The 23347-nt window shown below is 40.1% G+C and overlaps 1 protein-coding gene across 2 annotated transcripts in view; it reads right to left on the bottom strand.

Annotated features, from left to right (window-relative positions):
* Window positions 1-207: 207 nt before the first annotated feature.
* FAM53A (family with sequence similarity 53 member A) overlaps window positions 208-23347 on the bottom strand; it is a 70108-nt gene continuing 46968 nt past the window's right edge. For both annotated transcript variants that reach the window (XM_066549227.1, XM_066549228.1), the window contains exon 5: window positions 208-1407. In XM_066549227.1, the coding sequence (XP_066405324.1) occupies window positions 1084-1407 (324 nt within the window). In that variant the 3' untranslated portion in view covers window positions 208-1083. The remainder of the gene's footprint in view (window positions 1408-23347) is intronic.

Below are 23347 nucleotides of genomic sequence, written 5' to 3'. Positions count from 1 at the left end.
ATTTGAGATTATTCCAGTGGATGTAATCATTGAGACACTTTTGGGATCCAGCATGAGTTATTTCACAGAGCTCCAGACAAATGTGACATCACTTTCGTTTCAGGTGACCAGAACTCTGCCCTTCCCCTCCACCAAATTCCATGCATAAATAGCCCATTACAGAAGCTACCACATTTTTCACCAGTAAAATCCATGAACAGACACAAGTGCAAAGCAAAATGTCATTTTATTTAATTCAAGGACTATTTTCCTTCTAGTATTGCTGAAGGGATCACCTCCTGGGGAATTGATCATTACAAAGTCCCTGTCTAAAAGTTCAAGTGCTCTTGTTGTACATTCTTTTGAAACACAGAAAACATAATGACCAAATAGGTGGGCAGCTACTTGCAGTTTTGGCCCACCTAAATTAGCATTGCTTCAGGCTAGAAAACAATTCAAGTAGTAAAATAATGAAAAATGTTAACCTTTAAGGTCACTACCATATTTTGATCAAAAAAGTCCTGAATGTATGAAAAGAACATTTGTACATGTTATGAAGTTGTTTTTTAACCAGACACTGTCAAAGATGGCAGTTAAATATTTTGGACCAGTTGTCAACCAGATATTTAAGAGTTCTATCTGAAGGTTTATTACCAATTTCATTATGCAATTCACTTTTCACATTAAGCTCTTTAACAAAAGCAACATAGACCCGCACCAGAATCACTGTAGACAGATTTAGTTTTATAGAATGCCCTTCTGAAAATTCATTTCAAAATAGAGATGCTTTTTCTCCAGAACTGTAAAAGCCATAAAAATGCAAAATATTTGTTAGGAAATTTTTAATCAAAATTATTCCTTAATGTTCAAAATAACATTTAACCTCCTACTATTTTTTTTTGTTGTTGTTGTCATCCACATATTGACCAATAGACTAAACAGGTAACAATGGTTCACGTTTTTCCCCCACCTGAAACATTTCTTCTAACACAGCCCCAAAGATAGGCAATACAGAGATTCAGGGACATGGATTATGCATGGCAAAGGTAATCCTCTATCACTTTAATTTAGAACAATTCTGATTCTAGCACACAACTTGGAGTCTCAGTTGTTTTCAATCTGCTCCAGGTCCAAGTCCCCACAGTCTAGAGGGAAGATTCCTTCTTCAGTGCTCTCACAATCGCTCGTGTCCTCGTCGCTTTCGCACACCGCGTCTGCTTTCTTATAATCCCTTGTTTTGAAGCCACCCTGGCACGACCCGTGGTGCCTCCCTTCATCCAGCTGCTCTTTCATCGGGCTGGAGCCAGGGGTGATGATGTTCATAAGATCATTTGAGTCACATGGGGATGACACAATTGTCTTCATTTGTGTGTCATCATCATCATCTTCATAGTCAAGGGAGCAAAGACTTTTGGAATTTTTTAAAGTCTGCAATTAAAAAAAAAAAAAGAGAAACCATGACTACATTAAACATGACTGGACAGGAGGAACAGAATAAATTCTTGACATTCTTGAATGGTTTGAGTGTATGTACTCAAGAGTGCCACGTGTTTAAAGTAATCCTCGAAATGAGAGGCATGAAGGAAGAGGAAGAATGGTATTTATTACTACACAGTCAGGCTTTGCATGGATATTTTGCCTAGATTCCCATCTGTGAGAAAAACAGTCCTCTTTTTTATGCAGGAAGAGCCAAAACCCTACCCTTGGTCAACTACATAAGGAAAGAGAGACACGCACCCAGTTTGCTGTATTGGGTTTCTGGCAAATCCAGAGCAGAGCATTTGGTGACACCAGCATTTAGGTCAGACAGCTGCCTTGCAGCCTGCTCAACAATTAATATCCCCTGCAGACAATGAGCCCTCAGGCGTCCCCTCAGAGACTGCCAGGACAACTGGCACATTTGGGTAGTCTCAAACAGAAGAAACCCAAGCCTCTACTGGGAGCATCCTGCTTAGTCTTTCAGCTGGGTACTGTCTGAACAGGAGCTCAGGAGCAATTCTGTTTAAATTCAAAGGATATTAAAACTAGAGGGGCACTCATCTTTATTTGTACAATGGCAAAAGAAAAGAAACACTCAGTAAATGTTCTACCTCTGTACCAGAGATAAAGGAAAAATGCCTGAGCTCCTCAGACTGTAAGGGATCTTTGGCTAGAATCCAGGGAGAGCATTTAAGAAAAAACCAAATATACAGAGAGCAGAACTTAAAATTTAACAAGTGAAAAACTTCCAAATTGTGCCTGATGCAAGCGCCCAGTGAGAGGAAGGTGAAACAGCCAGGGCTCCTCTGAGAAGTGGTGCAAGACAGAATAACGTCACACTCATTTTCAGTCTCTCACTGGTTAAGTGACTCCAGCCTCACAGACAGCAATCATTGTATTACAAGGAGATCCACAGGGAACAGGACCAACTTTCACACCCATTTCCAGCTTCCTCCCCCAATTTGTCATTTCTTAAGTATTTCATATTTGTTTATTTGAGATGGGAACATTGCAACATTCCTAGTATGCTGTATTCCAGATGCTCTTCCAGACAACAATGTAATGGTTCCTGCTCCACCAATGCACACCAGCACCCACATAAGGGGGCTTCTAGCATCTTTGGGTATTTTTTTAAACAAAACTTGACAAATTCAGAAGAAGTTTGAATTAGCCTTGTTTGTATACAGCTGGTTAAACAAGGAAAGCTCACCAGGGGGAGGGGATTAGCCTGATCCCTTAGGCTGATGTAACATGTGGAACACCTTGCAGACAATCCCACTGCAAGGTCACAGAGTTCCTTGGACATACCTACATCAAATCTGCATGGAAAGCTCACTCACTGGAGGGAAAGTTCAGGTAAAGGACAAAGCAGAGCACTCGAGGGCTGGAGCTCAGTCACAGCACAGGCAGGCTGAGGGTGGGATGGGCAGCACTGGGATGGGATGGTGGCCCCATCACTGGTGCCCCTCCACAGGAAAGGCACTGCAGCAGCATTCCCTGAGCCTGCACCACATTTAACACACCAATGCAAAACATTTCTCCACTGATCAGAGGTTTGTTTTGCTCTTCCCCTGCTCAAACAGCTTAAATATCTCACAACACACATTAGATGTTAGTTAAAAAGTCATACATTTCCAGGCAGAAAGAGCTATAAGGGATAATCTAATTTGTTTGAACGGACAAACCAGACCTCATCTAGGAGCTGATTTATGTAACTCCAAGGCCTGCATCAAAGATGAGCTCTCAGAAAAAAAAATTACTGCTAGTCATAGTTCTGTCAGGAGGAATTCAAAGTCTTTGTTAGCCATGCTTAAGGCCCATATCCAATTTTGCATGTGACTAACACCAATAAGATAAATAATCTTGCATGATCAAAAAGATTTGTATTTTCAAATTCACTCTCCTGTGAAAACAGCTTCAGTATAATATACATTCCTGCTTTCAAAATGCTTCCATATAGCTCACTTACATTTTATTCAAGTAGAAACATTTGAGAACATTTGAGTTTCTTTCTATGACTAACAGGTACAAATTTCTCTCCTATTTGCTTAAAAGCAAACCAGTATATTTTTAAAGTAAAAAACATTTAAGTATATTTTAATCCTAAGTCTATCTCACTGCTTTGAAAAACACAAGATATGTTCTATCTCCATATAGGGGACAATATTTTCAGTTCTTTAAACTTATAGTAGAAACTGGGAAGAAAAGGAACCAAATAAAGAGAAGCTTTGAAAGTTCTGCTTTCACTGTCTTAGAAAGGAATTCCTGAGTCCCCCTTCAAAATATCTTTTATTCAGTTTACTGCAAGAAATTAATCCAACCACACAGCTGTCTTTCTAGAAGGTTTGTGTACATAAATGGAAAATTGCCTGTTAGCTGTGCTGTGCTGAAACCACTTGAATGGGAACTTTTAGCTGGTTTCAACACAACAGCAAGTGCATTCAACTGGTTCTTTGTTCACCCACTTGTCACAACCTCACCAAACTAAAAATAGGTGGATTTATTATCTCGCAGCACAATCCAGCTCCTTTCACAAAGCAAAAGGTAGAAATTGCAATGCATTCAGGCCCTCTGAACTGCAGCTTTCCATGCTACACTGGTACAGTACCACACCTTTCAAGAACAATTGTGCTCAGTGGGGAGCCTGCGAGTACTTGCTCAATGGTCCTCATTTTATAAAGGATGCTGGACTAGCAAGACAAAAGAGTCCACAGTTGGCAATGGATAGAACTCAATCAGCTAGAAGTATTCTTTTGTGTGATGGGAAAAAAGGGGAAAAAAACCCCTCAGAGTTTTAAAAGAAGTGAGGCGATAAAATGTCTGAATATTAAGGAAAAAACCCCAACTTTGTACCAAAAACAATGGTGGAGAAGGAAATAAAAGAAATCTCTCTAGACCCTTGCCATACAAAGCAAACAAGAAAGGCCCAGAGCAGCTTGAAAGGAAGCTAATGTCTGTACTCTTTATTAAACCTTCACTTCAGAAACCCATAATACATCACTTTCCAAATATAAGAAGCAATAAAAAGGTTGTTTTTGTTTTACTAACAAAACTAGAGCATTTGCTACAGTAGTCAAGGGGAAAAAATAAGACATTTATGTGCATGAAAACCTAGTGTATAATGGGAGCAGCAGTTCTCATGCTTCTCCCCCAAGCCCCCATCATCCTCCAGGTCCAGCCCTTGGCTTTGAGTGGGGGTGAAGATCCAGCTGCTCTGAAGAGGTGCAGCTGCAGCAGCTGGCACTCCCTGAGGAGCAGAGGAAGCCTGAAACCACCACCAGCCCTCAGCCCATCCTATTCCTTTCTCAGCACCAGTTATCACTGATGGGCTGCTCCCTGAAGGCACAGGCTTAGGCAGAGAGGGAATTCATCAGACTAATCAGACTGGTTATGTGGTTTGCTTCCTGTCCCATCCCGAGACTTCTGCCTGCAATGGCACAAGAGATGCTGCTTTAAGAGTAGCACACAGGATTTCTTGACTGTTCAGGTCTCTCTACCAGTAATATGAAATACATGGATGGTGCAGTGGTCCTCATGAGGAGGAGATCCTGGAATTTCCTGGAGTATCAGCATCTAATCCAAGAGCAAAACACTGAAGTAGCAGAAGCCAAGCATGGAGCAACATGTGGCTTTTTTGTTCCTTCCCTGTATCTAGCCACTTGATGGAGAAGGGGCAAGTCAGATGGGCTGCACTTCTCCCTTGCAGAGCTTCATGGGTCCTCACTTCACTTCCTTGAATTGGGTTTCCTGTAGATTAGTGAGACTGGCTCCAAAAATGCCTTTACTGATGGTAACTCATAGCTAAACTTCAGATCAGAAGCACCACAAACAGCACAATGCATTTGTGTCTCAGACCAACCTGTCCCCAAAGAGGTCACAGCTGAGTCTCAGCAGCAACAAAACCCAACCATGGAACAAATTTGTTTTTGAAGAGATTCCATTCAGTGAAGTTAAGGGGGAGGCTTAAGGAAGGACTTTGTCAGAACTGACACAAAAGCCTGGTGCTGAGCAGGGCTCAATCACACAGAACAAACCATCACCTGGCTGACATCACAGCCAACACACACAGATGTGCAGGGTGTCCCTCCCTCCTGTAAACTGAATTTGCACTTCAAGCACCTAATTACATTAGTACCTTCACCTGTGACAATTCAAGCTGGAGATATCTACAGTGTCTACTGTAAACAATTAGAAATGTCAACTTGTTGTACAGATTAAAAAATATCCCACCACGGTCCTAATCCCTGCATCTTCTACTATGCATGAAGTGAAAAACAGTAATAAAAATGCTGTGTTTGTGTAACAAACTAATAATCTTTCTGTAGAATAAATCTCTTGACATTTGACTCTGACTTTTCTGTCTTGAATTGCACTGAGCATTTTGTGAACACTCCAGTGTTTGCAGATAACCTTAGCATTCAAGAAACATGCAGCTGAGTAGAAATGCTGCTTCACTGGTACAAAGTGGTGCTGACAGGAAGAAAACAATATAGTATTCTCCATGATGTCATGTGCTTGAGGCTTGCTAATGCACTACAAGTTAAACCCCTAAGTGGGAAAGAATCTCCCCCTGTTCAAACAAGAAATTAAAAGGTGTAGAAATAAATTAGATTTTATAATTCAAGTGTCTAGGAAAATACTTCAGGACCAAAACCACTGCAGATTTTTAAGTTGTGCATTTGAAGTAAATCAAAAGACCCATAATTATTTTTCTTGTACCAGGTTAAAAAACAAGTAGTGAACAAAACCATTTCTTATGTACTTATTTATGTATTATGTGGAAGCCATCAAATCCCAAGAAAATTCCTGACACCTTCATGGGCAAAATCAAGTTCAAACTGATTTGGGAACCAAAGATGCTGTTCTCTTTGTTTTAAATCTGCAGTTATCCCTCATTTTCCTGGAAATTTGACATGTACTTTTATATATTAAAAATGTCATGTTTATGTCATCATCTATAGCTAGTAATCAGAAAAAAACTGGAATACTGGATATGAATGAGAAAGAGCAAACAGCCTCTAACATTCTGCCATGTAAATAGACACTGAACTATAATAACCATTCCTTACAGCAGAGAAAGAATTACTGCTGCAATTCTTGTAGTCAAATAAGGTAAAACTCTATTTACAATGCCAAAGACCCAGTTAAAACTCGGTACAAGCTGACAGTAATACACAGCAATATGGCTGTGACTTGAAATGACAACTGTTCAGTGCTTTGTCTCTGCTGTATCTTCAAAGATGATTTCAATTTTTTTAGATGTAGGTGCCCAGGGAGGGAAGGAAACTGCCATCAACTCATTTCACATCAGATGCTAAACAGCATCATGATGTAACAGGCTTTCATCTCCCACTAGCCAGACTGTTCTAGATTTAAGTGTGCAGTTTTCTGGTGTAGTCTACCATGAAAGTTGATCTATTTATTGGCCTAGATATTCTTATAAGTTTTGTTTATAAGCTGCAAGAACCTGTGATTTAATTTGGCTTTCTATTTAGTGCTATTAGTTGAAAAAAATTGTATGTCTGAAAGAAATATTTAAGTGAAATGCTGAATGTACATAATTATGCTCAGATATGCCAGAATACAAGGCTGTTCATTCTGTAAACTGAGAGAAACCACTGGAAGAGTTAAAGCCTCCAAGTGAAAAATGATAAAATGCACAAAGCCAGGGGGACAGGAGGGGAAATCAGGGTGCAGTTCCCTGACTGAACCTCACTGCATCCACACAGGGTGCCCAGCACTGGTGAGGGGATCTCAAACTCAGGCACTGCAGCCCTCAGAGCTGTGAAGCAGCCTACTCACCTAGCCAGGAAACTTGTAGGACCCAGTTAACATCACTGCTATCACACCACAATCCAAACAGCCAAGTTGGAGGCATGGGAGATCCCAAATAAATCAGGAATTACCAACAGCATGGACTGAGTTCAACCCAAATAGCTACTGCCCCCTGCCCCAAACTCAGACCTAAAAATCATCCATCATGGGCACTGCACATACAATAGTAAATTTCACACTCTAAATATCCCCTCAAACAAAGCATCTTTTCCTTTTAGTGGTTTGCAAAGATGATCTGAACAACTGAGAGCATCCCCAGCCCCCCTCAGAGCTATCAGCTCACCCCACTCATGGCTTACATGCACTCAGGGAAGTCTCAACATCAAGTAACATAAGAAACTAAGGAATTTAAGCAGATTAGTTTGTCAGCCTAAAATTGTTTAAAAACTGAATTTAAGCAGCCAAACTACTACTGTAATTTCGTAGTTATTCCTTTAAAAATTAAATTTTGGTCAGATGGGGCAATTTAGTGCAGGAAGCTGTGCTGGGGTTTAGCAGCTTCTACAAGTTCAGGACCATTCATCTCAGGGGTTAACTTTTGTTTGCTTTTAAAGACAAATTGAAAGCTAAGCAAGTTAATGCAGTACTTAATGTAATACAGTCAAGAATATGATTCAACACTACTGCTAACATGGAGAGAGTGAACATATATAGCAGTTCTCCCTTTTATAAAGCCCAAACCAACATTAAACCACATTTTTAAAAGTTTACAGTATGGAGTTTTAATCAAGATGTTAGATTTTCTAATTCAGTGGATTTGTGAACTGCAACCTTTTACCTTCCCTGTCTGAGTATAAATCATGCAAGCTTTTATTGTAAGAATGTGGAATTGTGCTCTACAAACATCAGGCCTACCTATTTCACCTGCATGTAATTAAGCAGAGAAAGTTTCAGCTATTCTTAGGCCCAGTCCAGCAGGCACCTACAGATGCTATGAATTATGCCATTAGCTCCAACACAGGGGGCTCACACAGAGGATTTAACTCTTCTGAAGTGACCAATAATCAATACAGTGCCAAAGTGGAACACAGGGGCATTGCTTTGTTCAGCTGCCTAACACAGCACAAGGCTTGGGCCAGGGAGGAGGAGGTTTAAGCCAAATAGGACAATTCCTGGATACAGCAGCAGTGCTCATCTGAAATGCACCCATGCATTAAAACAGAGCTTTCTTCAAAAGCAAAGAAGCAACACAGGAAAAAAAAAAGTTATTCCAAAGGGCACTGAAAGAGCAGGGAAAGGGCCTGGATGAGGGGTTCTTGCTCCAGCAAGAGCTGCTGTCAGGGGTCTCTGCAGTACCACAGAAATTCTTCTGCCTTAAGGTAAACCACTGTCTTTGCACACCTTTACCCAGATTTTTACTACTCAGTGCTTGACCCTAAGCACATCTCTATTATAGATAGTGAATTTATGGACAGACTGAAGAGCTGGATAATATGGAACTGGGCCTCTACTGTGCTTGAGCTGCATAAGCTCAAAAGGCTTTGGTCTAGCAAATCCAATCAGCCAACAGCACTAATGAGCAATGGTGTGATGAACAAACAGCTGCACCACTTGTGTGCATACAGGGATGATAAACACATCTGGTTTTGTAGGAGAAGGACACAGAGGGAAACAATGTAAGCACATGCTCTCTCCCAGCAGAAGTGATTCATGCTTTGCCAGAGTTGTTCCCTCATTTCCTATTCAAGAACTATTACCTTTCCTTTCAGAAAGAAAACAGGCTGCAGAAGCAAGAAGCAAACTGTGTATTACCATCTTCTGTAGTAATATGATAAAATAATTTTATGAAGACTTAGTTAAACCAAACCTAATTAATACAGGTGAAAGATGCATCTATTTTTCCACATTTCAGACTGGGAAATAAGAAGGCACACAGACACATCATTAACATGAGCTACACACACATCCCCAAACAGAAACACAGGCACAAAAGGAGCAGCACAAGAAAACTGCTTTACAAGACTCTGATTGCTTGCAGTACCGTCTCTCAGTGTTCAGCATTCAGGATCCAAAAACAAAGACCACCCTGGGTAGTCAAAGCCTTCTGATGTATTATTCCTCTGACAGAAGAATTAACAGACTACAATCAACTCTGAAACAACATAAACAAAAAAGTTACCTCCAACCCCAGGAGTTTTAATAAGTTTCTCAGTTTCTAACTAGGCACATTTAGACAAGAGAAAAAGCTCTACCTGTGCTTCCACAAAACTCCAAATAAAAAGTGACATTTCAAAGTTTGCTTTGCCATGCCAGAATCTGCTCTCAAGTAACAAGGTTTAAGTTGACTGATTATGCACTGGAGTAACACAGGACAGGATTTGACCCTTGTGGCTTCAAAACATGACCATATTGGCTTCATTTCCTGCCATTTATGTGTCATCTATTTTTATAGAGAAGTTCTATTCCTGAGAAGTTTAGCCAAGGTCTTATTCCTTCATGACTTTGTTATGAGCTGCAAACAATTACTTTAACAACTGAATCACATATGCACCAATTGATGCAGTGTACATCCATGTACCAACTTCTCTTCAAATTCCTACATGTTACCTTTTCATTTCATTTTTCTCCTCAGGTCCAATATTAAGTTGATGTGATGGGTCAAACTTAGGAGAAATTAGAGAAGTAAACCCCAAATCCTGATTGCAATGCTGCCCTCATTAGTTACTGACAGATGTCAGACTCACCTATATTATTGCGTTATGCTGGAGCTCCATCATAACTAGCATTTTAAGGGATTCCATAATTGGGCCATAAAGTTCACTTCTGCCAGGGCAGAGGGATGGAGAAAAAAAAGGGAAAACTACCCCATCAGCTTGGAAACAGTTCCCCCTTCTTCAACCAATTTTTCACAACAGAAATACTTGTCCAAAACAAAGCCCTAAGATCTTGCTATGCAAGTGCACAGAGGGACACACGGGCACAGACACACAGACAAAGCACAAGTGCTGCTATGAATCTTTTGCTCAGCTCAATGCAAAACCCACAATTTCACAGTAAATTCTTCCAGGAGTATTAATTCAAACTGTAGGTGGACCTTTACCACTAATTATTTCCAGAGACAAGTTAAATTGAACACAATGAGTTTAAGAATTAGTGCCAGGGATTGAAGGTGAACGGTGCAAGGACTGCATTTTTCTAGCTCAGTATCTGATTCTGGACTATTTGAACTTTTGAAATAATATGGTTCAGGAAGTGATCTTGATATTAAGTGACAAGACTGCTATATATTTTTAATACTTAGTCAGCTTGTACCAAAACTTCTATTTGCTAAATAAAATTCAGTCAAGTTGTTTATTGGTTCAAATAGCAAAGCTGACAACATGTCAGCAGTTGATGCTCAGTATGTTTTTTTGTAAACTCAGGAAACCATATATGTGGTCCTTTATCCTTCAGTGCAATACATGTTTTAAAACACATCATGCCAAGTCAGAGGAGAAGCAAAGCAAACAACTTGTGTAAGGCAGAATCAACACTCACATTCCCAACACACCGAGGTAACACTAAAACTGAGCTCAAGCTCTCACTGCATGGCCTCAGTTTTCCTCTGTTGTGTAGTAAACCCAGAGTTTGCATGAAAAAGCTGCAACATTCAAAAAACCTGTACATTCAATTACTACATGTGCTTTGTTTTAAAGATGAGGATCTGTTTATGCTACCCCAGCTTGCAAACTTCCTAGCATTCCTTTTGAGTGTTAGTCACATGGTTACTAATACAATGAAAACTGGAATCAGGAAACTCATCAGAAGTCTCATCTATTTAAAACTCCTTTTCTGATAATACTTAAGTTTTATTGCAAAGCACATGTCATCAGAATAAAAATAAATGAGTACTTTCAAATACAGAAACAGATGAGCTATTAGATTATCTGCAGCTCACCTTAACACTAAACCATCACCTCCCAGATCACTTATGCAGAAAACATCTCCTTATTAACTATATCCCATTAGAAGTTGCATCTAACAGCAACTTAAGAACAGAACAAACTTCAATTTTTATGTACTTGAAAAAAACATGTAAACAAGTCAATATTTCCCATCCTAATGGAAAAGATGACATCACTAAATGATGTAGAGAAATTCCCATCAGTTCATTTTCACAGGTTTGAGATATCTGTTCTGCTTTTATCACACCTAGGCACCAGTGCATACATGCAGCAAGAACTGATCAGTGCAATGCAAGCCTAACAAAAGACCAAGTGACAGTTAAGTTTAAGACTTTTCCAAGTGATTTTAAGAAACTCCTCTGCAGAGAAAAGCCTCAGATGAATCAACTTGGTTTAAGGTCTCTTTTAGATGATGATGCATCAAATCAGAAAGTGACTGTCAAAAAGCAAGGGAAGCTTCACAACAGATAACAGAGTATGGAAGAACAGAGTCTAGTTTCAGAGTTAAGTCCTTATATTCAAGTACCACAAAAATGTACTAATCTATTAATTTGATTAACATGTTATGATAAAAATACTGACTATTTAAAGAGCCCTCTCCCTGAATTACCCTGACTTAAATTCAAAGATGTACAACTTCTTTTTCTAATAAACTTTAGAAATTGCACTGGGATTTCATTGTTGCCAAAAAATCTGGGAAAAGTTCCTGTATCGATGATGAAACACTACTCAACACTTCTGCTAGCCATCATCTCTTGCAATTTAGAGCATGGGGAAAAAAATAACTTAATCCTCTGCCACCTGCCAAAACCCAGATGGTAAAACCTGAGAAAAGTGCTCTCACCTCTCTTTAAACCCTCTGGTGCAGCTTAGGCACATTAACTGTAAGCACCCTATATTTAACACTGAACCATGGCTCTTAACTCAGTATTGCATTGTTTTCCAAACAACATCACCAATAATTTTAGCATAATCCAATTTTCTGATGGGATAAGTAATAATTAAAAATGAAATGTCCACTGCTGGCTGAAACCTGGCATGGGAGTCAATAGATGGCCCCTTTCTTTTCTCATAATGTCAAATGCAGCTGGTCTGGTACTCATTAGCTCTTTCAGCAACAAATACTTATTGTACACACAGGAACTTGCAAAAAAGGAAAAGCAACTCTGCAGCAGATACTGAGCTGCCTCCTCTTCTTCTCAGCATGTTACTTACAGGAAAGTACCATTAAAGATCCATGCAGAGCTGGCTGCAGGTATGGCAAAGCAGCTCAGTGATGAGCAGCTCTGGGGATCTGCAAGATATTTGTTACAGAATCCATTCACAAAAGAGGGGGGAAACTTCCATCCTTAATGAGATTTCCTTTTCTTCACTCTGCTCGGGGCTTATGCTCCCTCTCTGTCAGAGCACAGGGAACCTCCAGCACAAGGGCTCACTTCATTAAATGCCATTTTGGGCCTAATTTCACATTGTGAGCCACTGTGCCGAGGCAAAGAAAGCAAAACGCCAGATGCTCTCTGTGCCTGCCACCTCAGCAGCGTTTCATTCACTGCTCCCAAAAACTTCCAGGCATCCATTCAAAACCAAGTACCCCCAGCCTGGTCTGTCCTGTCACAGGACAAAGTGCTGGCTTGTCTTCAACTCACTTTTGATGCTTGCCTATCATCTCCCAGCCCAGCCTACTCCTATCTCCTTTCCTTCTTCCCAAGCCTGCTGGAATTTGAACTTTAAATGGACGCCCTCCATGGCAACAATAGATAAAAAAGGAGCCTTTGATTGTTCATGCGTTGCAGAAAAGAAAGGAGGAGATTCATCCTGGCTGTGACCTAGCAGAAACTCATCAAGCACAGCTCCCCTTCCACTGCAATGGGATGCCTGAGCCTGGAGCCACTCATTCAAGCTCCCTGTGTCTATGTTTCCATTCAAAGAGGATGAATTCTTCAGGTTTCCCCTGTTAAGGAATTAAATGTTGATCCTCAGAATGAAGGGCAACACCAAGCTTGGAAAGCTGCCAAAAGGTTCTGTAACACTCAGCAGTTTGGAGTTAATTCAATACTTATTGATACCTAGCAGGATTTATAGCTGCATTATTTATAAGAGGGGGGGATCACAGAGCCATATTTAGACCTTAGTAATAAACTATTTTTAGCACCATCTGTTTTTCTAGCTTGTTCCCTTGCTTGGGCAAGAGCATACTTTTATCCAGCTCTCTCTTCCTTGCCCATTTAAAAGAATCCACGGAGTCTAAACTGAAACACGAGTTAGGATCACTCAGAATATTTACTGTGCAGCAATCCTCCTAATCATGTTCTGGAAATCAAACCTGCTGACTAAGGACAGTCTTGGGCTGATGTAACACTATATATGTTGTCTTCACAGAAGAGAGCAGATTTTTTTAATGTAAGGGGCAATGTGTTTCACACAAAGGAGGTTACTATCTGCAAAGAAACAACTGATCATTAACTGCATTAAGCCATCTGAAAAGTGGTTCACAACTCCTGGCAGTGCTTTTCTGGGACGTGGTTGCCAAGTTTCACCCTCATTAAACACATAGATTTTTTTTCTTTTGGTCACAAGTACATTCTGCCAGGCCAGGCTGCTGTTAGAAGGGGAGAGAAATCATAAGCAGCTGCTGCAAGCACCTTGTTTCAGAGATGAGTTTCAAGCTGCAGCTGTTACCCACTCAAAAACTCCCCCCAACCTCATATTACCTTTTTGAGTTTACATTGATATTCTGCTTTTAGCATGTGACACAACACTGGGGGCCTCTGCAGCATGACAAGGGACAGAATGAAGGGATTGCTGGTTCCTTGAACTCTGAGAGAAGCAAGGCTTTGGGTACTTCATGCAGATTAAATTCTCAGAAATGCACTTGATAGCAGCAATATATTCATCTTAATCTCTTGGCTCATAAAAGTTTTGTTTTTATCCAAACAGCAGCACAGATATTCAAAAGTTTTGCTGTTTTGTCAGATTAAGAAATTTTCCTGTAGAGCCAGGCAGAAAACTCATGTAAAATATGAGCTCATAGGGTTCTTTTTTGTTACAAACGGCAGCAGCATTAAGGGTTGCAAGCTGGTTTCCTAGGCCTTGCAGCACAGGTCAGGCATTCCTAGGAAGCAGACTGTGTGCAGCAGAAAACCAAAAAAATTCCCAGCATGTAGTACACAGGTCAAAATTAAATTCTACAAATGCACAACAGAAACATGCAGCCACTTTAATGGGTTCCAACGAAGTCTTGAGGGCTTTGAAACTTCAAGCAATCAGTATTATTAATAGAACATTCACTTGGCACTGGCATTATGCAACAATAATTTCAGTGTGAAGGAAATACAACAGTGCTGCCCACCCAGCAGCCCCTGGGATGTTTCCTTCCACTTCACTGCCTTTTTTTCCCCCCCAGTGGAGGAAACAGGACACAGCACTCCTAACAGCCAGTACAGCACACTGCCAGGTACATGGAAAGGCTCCTTGGCAGCAGAACACATGGAGAGGCCATTCCCAGGATCAGAGCCAGGATGGTGAAGTCTGCTCCTGCTGAGAAGCATCTCCACAAGCCCCAGCAGCAACCACTGTGCCCCATCTGCCAAAGCTCCCCACTCTGTGACAAGTGCTCTGTCCCTCTCCAGGGGAAAAAAGCTCCAAACCAGTGCTGCTTGGAGAGGACACCTCTCAAAGAACAGTCTGCCTCAGCTGGGAGAGCTCAATAAAAGCCATTCCAAGGACAGAATCAGTCTGCAGCACTTTGAGCGGCCACACAAAGCACATGGACAAAAGCCAGCACATACAGTAACTGTCGCAATAAATTTAAGATTTATTGCCAAGTATGTTTAAGAGTAAAAACTAAGATTACAACTTGTAGTTCAATTCTCTAAGGCTGTTGCATAACCTGCAACTATATTACAACATGAGAGCAAACTAATACTGGTGATTAATCAGGAATATAATCAGAGGATCTGGAAATCTTCAAAAATGCAGCTTGTTGCAAGCCTTACAGCAAAGCATCCGACTTTCATGGGGGCAAGGATGCTTGCTTGCACACAGACCCTTTTGTGAAGATTTGGAAGGTGTAACCTCCCTGATTCCTTTTACAGAGCTGACACCTTATTTGCTACTACATATGCATATTTAGTATGATTCTGCATTCAGACAGTACTATAGGGACAGATGAATCAGTCTCAGAAAGCAGCTGGAGAAGATGATGGCAAAAAGATCCAGGATCAGGCTCACCAGGATCTGCCCATCCACCCTTCCCTTCCACACCAGATGGCTCTGGAAAGGCAACAGTTATCTGTCCTTAAAAATCAGTGACCACAAAGAAAAGGCTTGGTGATTAACTCTCAAGTCCATACCCATTTGAGAGGTGGCTGTGTGCCAGTGAAAGGAACTGTGGCAAGCCAGAAGAATCTGTACAAACTCCATTTCTATCCTAATCCATTCAGGGATCTCTCCCCTCCATCCCAGTGACTAAGGGATCTGAGCAACTGGATCCACAACTCCAACACTGAAACCCTCTCTCAGTCAATATTCTTGCATATCAAGCCTATGTGAAATTGATCTACAGCTGGTTCTAACTGTTTCAAATTATATATTGGCAAAAACCAGGAACCATTAGATTTGTATTTTACCCTACTTAAGTAGCTAATAACCTATAAGCAAAGTCTGATCTTACAAATCTTGAACTTCTAATTTTAAAATAATGCTCCAAAAGCACTGAGGTAGTTTGAACAAAATGTGACTTTTTAAAAAAAGTCATACAATACATGTATTTTTTAAACCTCAGTAAGTTTGTTACCACTACTTAGCATTTTGAACAGTATTACTTCAGTCCTCATGATGATCATTATTCAGCAACATGTTTCCATGTCAAGGCCTCCAATGGCAGAGCACAGTGAAAAAAGTTACAGAAAGGCCTTTTAATATATAAATGAATTGTGTATGTGCCCTGTAAGCAGCCACAAACAAATCTTTGTCTCCTCACACTAGTCAGAATAAACACATCAATACTAACCTGCAAGGTCACCAACATTAACTTATTCAGTGTTAACTCCTCCTGATTTGGAGTAGTAACACCCTTGTTCCTCCTAGTAGAAACATTTTATCCTGACAGGTACACAAAATTCCCTGGCAATATCCAAGAGTTCACCATTTTCTAGAATGGCTGTATTTACACAAGGACACACTGGCTTGTGTCCCTTGCCAATGTCTGCAGGCCATCTGAACCAGTCTATGCTACACTTCACTCGAGCTAAAGGTGGGAATCCCACTCTAGTTGTTAAGATTTAAGAAGTGGATACACACTTCAGGTATTACAAGTATGCATTACAAAGGACTCCTCCTTCCTCCATCAAACAGATAATAACATTTACCAGATTAACCACAGCCTAAAGTTTAATCTAATTATTTTTGAATCAGACTGTATCACTACAAGATGCAAAAAACCACTATGCTTGACATGCAGGCACCCCATAGACTTGAGGACTCATTTCTCTTAAAACTGAATTCTTTCTGCTGCCCACTCTTGCAGGGAGAGGACACCTCCTGCAGAGCTCAACCACCACAGAACAGAGGTAAAATAAACTGAATTTGAACTAGGGTTCTGTCCACAGGATATGAAAACAACCAGACAGTTTGGATGTCCAAGAGCTTAGTGGTGTCTCAAAAGATGGGAATCAATTAAGTTCTTTCCAGTATACTGAAGCTATTCAAGGTTATTAATGACCACCTAACTACTCAGGTCCATGCTTTCCACTGTTAAAGGACCTTAGGCTCAGTGACAGAAAATACAGAAAATTCTCATTTCTTCTTGGTTATCCAAACTCTCCACGAGGTGTCCTCTCCCAAGGAGAGCAGAAAGAATTCAGTTCTTTTAGAATATCAATACCAGAGAATAGTATTTTTCGACATGGAGCATTTATATACATTAGTTATAAGTCTGAGGTGAGTCTGGAAGTGAAACACACTCCACTGCAAAGTTAAGTATTTCTGTTCATAATAAATTCCATTATTACACTCCTATTCACCTGACAAAGTACTTCTATTTAACAAGCTTAAGGGCCATTTACCAACCCAACTGCACACTTGCATGCCCTGAAAACACACTTTACTGTGCCAACTATGTGAGCTTTTCAAAATTGAAAAAAGCAAGCTTATTGCTCTGGGACATGCAATTTTAACAAGCCTTGGAAATTCAACTAAAAAAAGTTTTTGGTTCTATAGTAACACAGGCTCAAGTTACAAGAGTTACACAACCAAAATAATATTAAATGTTTAACACAATGGCCTGTGCATTGAGCACTTCAGGACAGTACACTTAGAAATTCCTGAAACCTTCAAGTCCATGTTTTTATTCAGGAAAGTATCCTTAAAACAAGTATGAAGAGTAAGATTCTCAAAAACAAAAACCTGCTAGGCAAGCTATTATGCAAAAGTAAATTCTTAAGTAAATGCTGAAAGGAGAGAAGTGAAAAAAAAAAACCCACACTAAGTTTATATTTGAGGGGTTTGGAGCACATCAAGAGTCTCAGCCTCTGGATCAATTTTGGTTTTGTGCACTAATGAAGAATTTCAGTGAGGCTCTGTGTTGACTATGCTTCAAGCACATCTGATTTCTGCCACTCTCAGCACACACTACAGCAGTTACAAGTAACCTTGGAGCTCTACAAAATAGGACATGACAGTTAAGCCACAAGCACCTGTCATATGTGTTTTAAGATCTTTCATACTATTTGCACATCATAACGCTACTTCATATCACTTCTTTTAACCCACCAGTTCATACTTAAATACCCTTGTAAAAGGGATGATTTTCAACACACTGGCTGGGAGGAGTTACCCAGTATCAGCTGAAGCTGAGAAAACTTTCAGTCCTGCTAAGCAATTTATACCACATTATTCTTGTTCCAATACTGCCAAGACCACAGAGTCCTCCTGCCCTTTACTGGTCATGTGAATTAGTCTAGAAGACAAGCAAAGCACACACTGATCAACGTAAAACAGAACTGAAAACTGAGATAGTTAAAATATAACTAGACAAATGAAAAAAGTCTCATACAGTATCAAAAGCCACACCTGAAGAACACTGGGAATATGCAAAACCCTTTCCCAGAAGGACAGTATCTTTGCAGAGCTAAATTGCTCAACCTCTGGTCTTAAAGGCTTTTTTAAACTCTGCATTTGTAAAACCTTTGGAGGCCCAAGCAATCATATACAGAGTTTTTGAGTTGTGACAAACTAGTCTACCTCTTGCATGAGAAAAAGGACCCCATAGGCTACATCCCTTCCAGTTTTACTCTTCAGGCTTGGCTGAGAGAAGGCAGGAGCTAGAAATGTTACTAAGGGTGGTAGGTACTGCAGCCCCCTGCTACATGCATCCTTCCTGGGTAAGGTGGAAGGAGGAGAAGCTCGACCTACAGCAGGCACCAGTGACCCCAGGAGGGACACACTGAGCCAGGCCTTGGTTCTAATGCAGACCAAGAGTGAGATCCACCACTTCTCCTTCCACTGACAGGCACAGGATGTTGATCTCCTATTGCACTAGAACATCATGTCCTTTTGAAAATGAAATAGTTGCAAACAAAAAAAAAAATCTGCAAGTAGAATTTCAACACTCTGATATTTCTGATCAAGGCACACCGTGCAGTGATGCCTAGAACACCAGGGTACTGCAAATAGTGAATGGTAAAAATTTTCAACAGGCCTCAAATATAGCTCAATATTTTATTGCACTGAAACACATAATGAAAACACTTTTGTGCTGGAGATACTTCATGTTCAAAAAATTCTACTGACTGACCAAGAAGGCCCACTTCTGCAACCCCCAAAATACCAACATATGCCTCTTCTTTTTTAGGGGAAAACTGAAATTATGAAGGGTTGGCATTTACAAAGAATGAACTGGGAATAAACATTACACTAAGAAGAGTGTCTGCATTCAGCTATTCTACAATTGTCATTGTCCTTCACACTTCACACCCTTCTCACTTGGTAACTGCTACACAGGCAAGCCTCAGCTCATACATGGGGCCTTCCTACAACTTGTCCCCTCAAAGTAACAAGTTGTCAAATTGGTGCTATGATTAGGGAAAAAAATTAAGTCCAGGCTTCCTTTGGTAATACTGCAAAATAATTAATGTGAAAAAATGTTAGTGCTGTTTTCAACTTAAAACCAGAGGGTGTTTCCCTACTACAGGAGAAACATATTTGACAGAATGAAGATAATCCTTGTCAAATCACCCTGTATACCTTGCATTCATAAAGCACAGTTGAATTAAACATAAGTACAGTTCAGATGAGTACACTGCATTTCATGCAGCTGGAAGCAATGGTATTTGGTCAGAGAAAGACAAATTTGTACAAACATCCTCAAAAAAAGTTCAGCGAGTTGATCCTCTCTCCTTTCCCAGTTTCCAAAGTACTCTGCATTTTTGTTTCCCCAAACATCCTTCTTTTTAATGCCTATAAGAAAGAACATTCTTTTGGATCAAAAAAACCCAAACTGCCAAGACTAGCTGTAAAATGTTTCAGTTACACTTGACAAAGTAGTTGTTGAAATTGTTTTAGTTTACATCAGTGGATCAGTTTCTATATCTAATTTGAGTACTTGAGTACTTAGTCACTTGGTTGAAGTTTAAAAGGTTGCCACATTAATAACTGAGTTATCAGCACACTGCTGGCTGCTCAGGCTCAGCAGAACTGGAAGCAAGCAGAAGCAGTTGCATTTAAGAAGTGAGGATGCATTTGCTGTTTTCTCAAAAGCAAAGGACGACAGTTAAAATGGAAATGCTGCTAAGCAAACATCCGGATCGATGGAACAGTCATTTCACAGAGCACTGAATGAACCAAGTTATTTTTTAACTACTGCAAGTTCAAGATTCTTAAAAAAGGCTGTTGGGTGGATGAAGTGTGTCACAGCAGTATTGCAACAAGAACAACTAATGGAAAACTACCCAGGCTCCTGTTCCACACAGGCTGCTGCAGCTCAGACTCCAAAGGTTTGGGCTAAGACAAGCTCTTCTTCACATTTCTACCATTTTATTGTTGAAGTCAGAGCCTTTTATCCACTCCAGGTTTTTAAAAACACCCTGTCAGCAAGATACACCTGTTGACATAGCAAAATTAAGTTTAACACAAAGGGACCTATCTACTACTTATCCAATTGATGACTTACACCAGAAATTTTATTTAATCCCTTTTTACCTTCTACTGCACGTCAGAGTTAAGAACTCATGCTCAGGAGCTTCATTTTGTTCTCTATAGTTTCATTATTACAACAGACCTAATCTCCAAGGTACCACCTAATTTCCCAGCTAATGCAAATATTTACTTGAACTATTTAATTGCATTTTTAAACCAGACAGGTGATGTCTGATCAAAGTATTTTCCTGAAAGTCAGATACACAACACAGCAGATGTGTTCACGTGGCAAAGCAACCTCCAAATCTGTGGTGGGATGGATCTCCAACACTGGGAACAGTGCAGAGAAACTATAACCATGACAACAGCAAAATCACCTAAAGAAAAAGGCTGCAACACCTCCTGATATCAAAACCAGTCCTAACTTCATCCTGCATTGCCCAAACACAAGCAGTGTTTTTCACTCCAAACAGACACTTTCAATCTTGATCTCAGGGGCAAATGTGAAACCAGCTCCTTCTGCTACACATAAATGAGTAATTTATATAAATAAAAGTGAATCAATTTAGAGAATTATTCAAAACCAAAGAAAACCAAATACTCCAGGACCTAGAGAAAAGCATGTTAAAATAAGTCATTTTTTCATCTTTGCTTGCATAGAAAGTTGGACAACTCCAAACATCTGGATACAACAAAACTAGCAAGATTTGAAAGAAAATTAGTCTCATTTAGTCTTGATTTTCTTTAGACTCACCTGAAAGTAACTGTACTAACTTCTGCCATAAATAATTTTTGTCTTTCAACAAAAAATTCTTTAATCTTTTGCATTCCTCATTCACCTCACCACTTGAATGCTGGTAAATCCCCGCAGAAATTCCAAAACACTCCAAATCCACACCAGAGGACGTCCCACCAGCACTGAGTGACCTTCCTGTGGCTCCCTCCCTTCAACCATACCAAAAAAGTCCCCAGAGATTTTAGAGGCTTCTGGGCACTGTCTATTCCTGGGTAATTCTTCAAAAACAGACAAGGTTCCTCTTGCTTTTTGCAATCTTAAACCATTCTCATTTCAAAATGGACATTCTCTCCTACACACATGCACACAAGTTCTCAGCCTTGTAATTTTTGCAACAAAAGCTCATTTCACATCAGGATTGCAGCTGCATTTGCTGGAAGCCAATTTTCTTCCTTCACTGAAAATCCCCAGCAGTCATTACACTCAAGTAATCTTACAGATACAAGTTTGAAGCAAGTTATTTTCCTTAATATGTTTATATACCACACTGAATTTAAAAAGTCTTTTTGAACATCAAAAACTCCACAGAAGATGAGTCTTCTGCAGTAATTCAGCTTAAACCTAGTACTTTCTTATCTTCTTGTGTGCACTGATCTCACAGGAAGTTTCTTGGGTGGAGACTTGAGAAAGTTTTCAAAAGCCTCTGAACTGTATCTGAATTACTAGTTTGGTTTTATTCCACATGCCCACTTTCTACCATCCAAACAGACCTTAAACCAGAATATAGTTCCAGAGAAAAACCTCTGCCCTGGCATATCTTCATGCCCTTAGAGCTGAGATCACACACCCCACTCAGCAGAGCAACCAATGTCATATTCTACTTACCCTTACTGACATAATCAAAGCAGGTTAAAAGACTTTTCCACAAATAAGACAAGTCAGGGAGCTGAGTTACCAGAATCCAGTCCAAGGGAGCCCAGAACAGCAGCATGACATAACTACTCTTGGAAGTTACACCTTGTCCCAAAAGGAGAGGGTTGAGTTATTCAAAACCATGCTATGACACAGCTCTTGGAATAAAAAGTCAAGTTATAGTCTGTACTAAAGGCCCTAAGAGCAGCAAACTTGCACTGCCTACAAAAAAATAAACTAAACATTGATTCAATTGCTTACTCCAGCAAAGTACACAGAAAGACAAGTCCAGAAGAGAATAATTGTTACTTCATCATGACCAGACAGTTTTCTAAGAACTTTATCTCTTCCAGCTTTATGTACTTAAGAGCACTGGTACATTTATCTCAAGTGTGGTACACAAGCCTGCTCCCAACTCTAATGCTGTCCTCCATGACCAGCTAAATCATCATTTATGAGTTCTGCAAGACACAGAGCAGCAATACTGAGGCCCTCATACAGAGCAGAAATCTAATCAACACACAAAACAACTGCTCAAAGATGGAGGTGGCAATACAGCTTTGTGACAATGCATCTGAAGACTGCTTAGAAAAAGGGAAATAATATGCCCCAAAGAGTACATTATATTAACATTCTTCAGGACTTCAAGCTGAGTGACATCAGCCACATAAGGGAAGGCTGGAATATTCATGAACTTGACTGAAATGATATCATGGGCACATTTATAGAAAAGCACAAGGTCACACCATCAAACTGCATCACGAGGAATTAATCAGTTGGAAGGGTCAGAGCAGGACAAGAAAAACAAGTGACTGCAGTCACCAACACAAAAGAGCCGTAAAAGGAGAGAGAATAAAAGCAAACAGAAAAAATAATAGTCAGAGGTAGGCAAGGTTCACAGTCTGCTTCAGCAGAGCCTGGTTTAATACTTAGCATGGCAAAAGAGACAATCAGCAATAACTTTGTCTAAGCAGGCACAGTGCAGAGGGATCAGCTGGAAGGAAGAGCTAAAGAATCAGCTCCAGGACACAAACACACTTGATAAGGACACGTGATATGATCAGCCAGGAGAAAGTTTGAGGAATCACTCACAACCTTCTTCTTCATGGCAGTTTTCTAACATAAACCAACCATGTTGGGAATCAACAATAAAATCCAGCTCCAATTAAATCAATGTTAGATGGTGCTCATGTGCTAATCCTAAAGTAAAATGAAACAAACCACAGCAACTTCTGCAATATTCACTTGATTTTTATAGGCTATTGAAGCCCAGGAACCTGTGCAATCTCTTTCAACAAGAGACTTCAGCTTGGCCATACATCTGACAGTTTGTACTTCTTGGAAATTGATGCTCCCACAATATGTAAGCCTAACAAAGAAGGTTAAG

Source organism: Molothrus aeneus, chromosome 4 (assembly GCF_037042795.1).
Source record: "Molothrus aeneus isolate 106 chromosome 4, BPBGC_Maene_1.0, whole genome shotgun sequence".
Classification (NCBI taxonomy): Eukaryota; Metazoa; Chordata; class Aves; order Passeriformes; family Icteridae; genus Molothrus; species Molothrus aeneus.
This window is presented reverse-complemented; position numbering and strand designations above follow the sequence as displayed.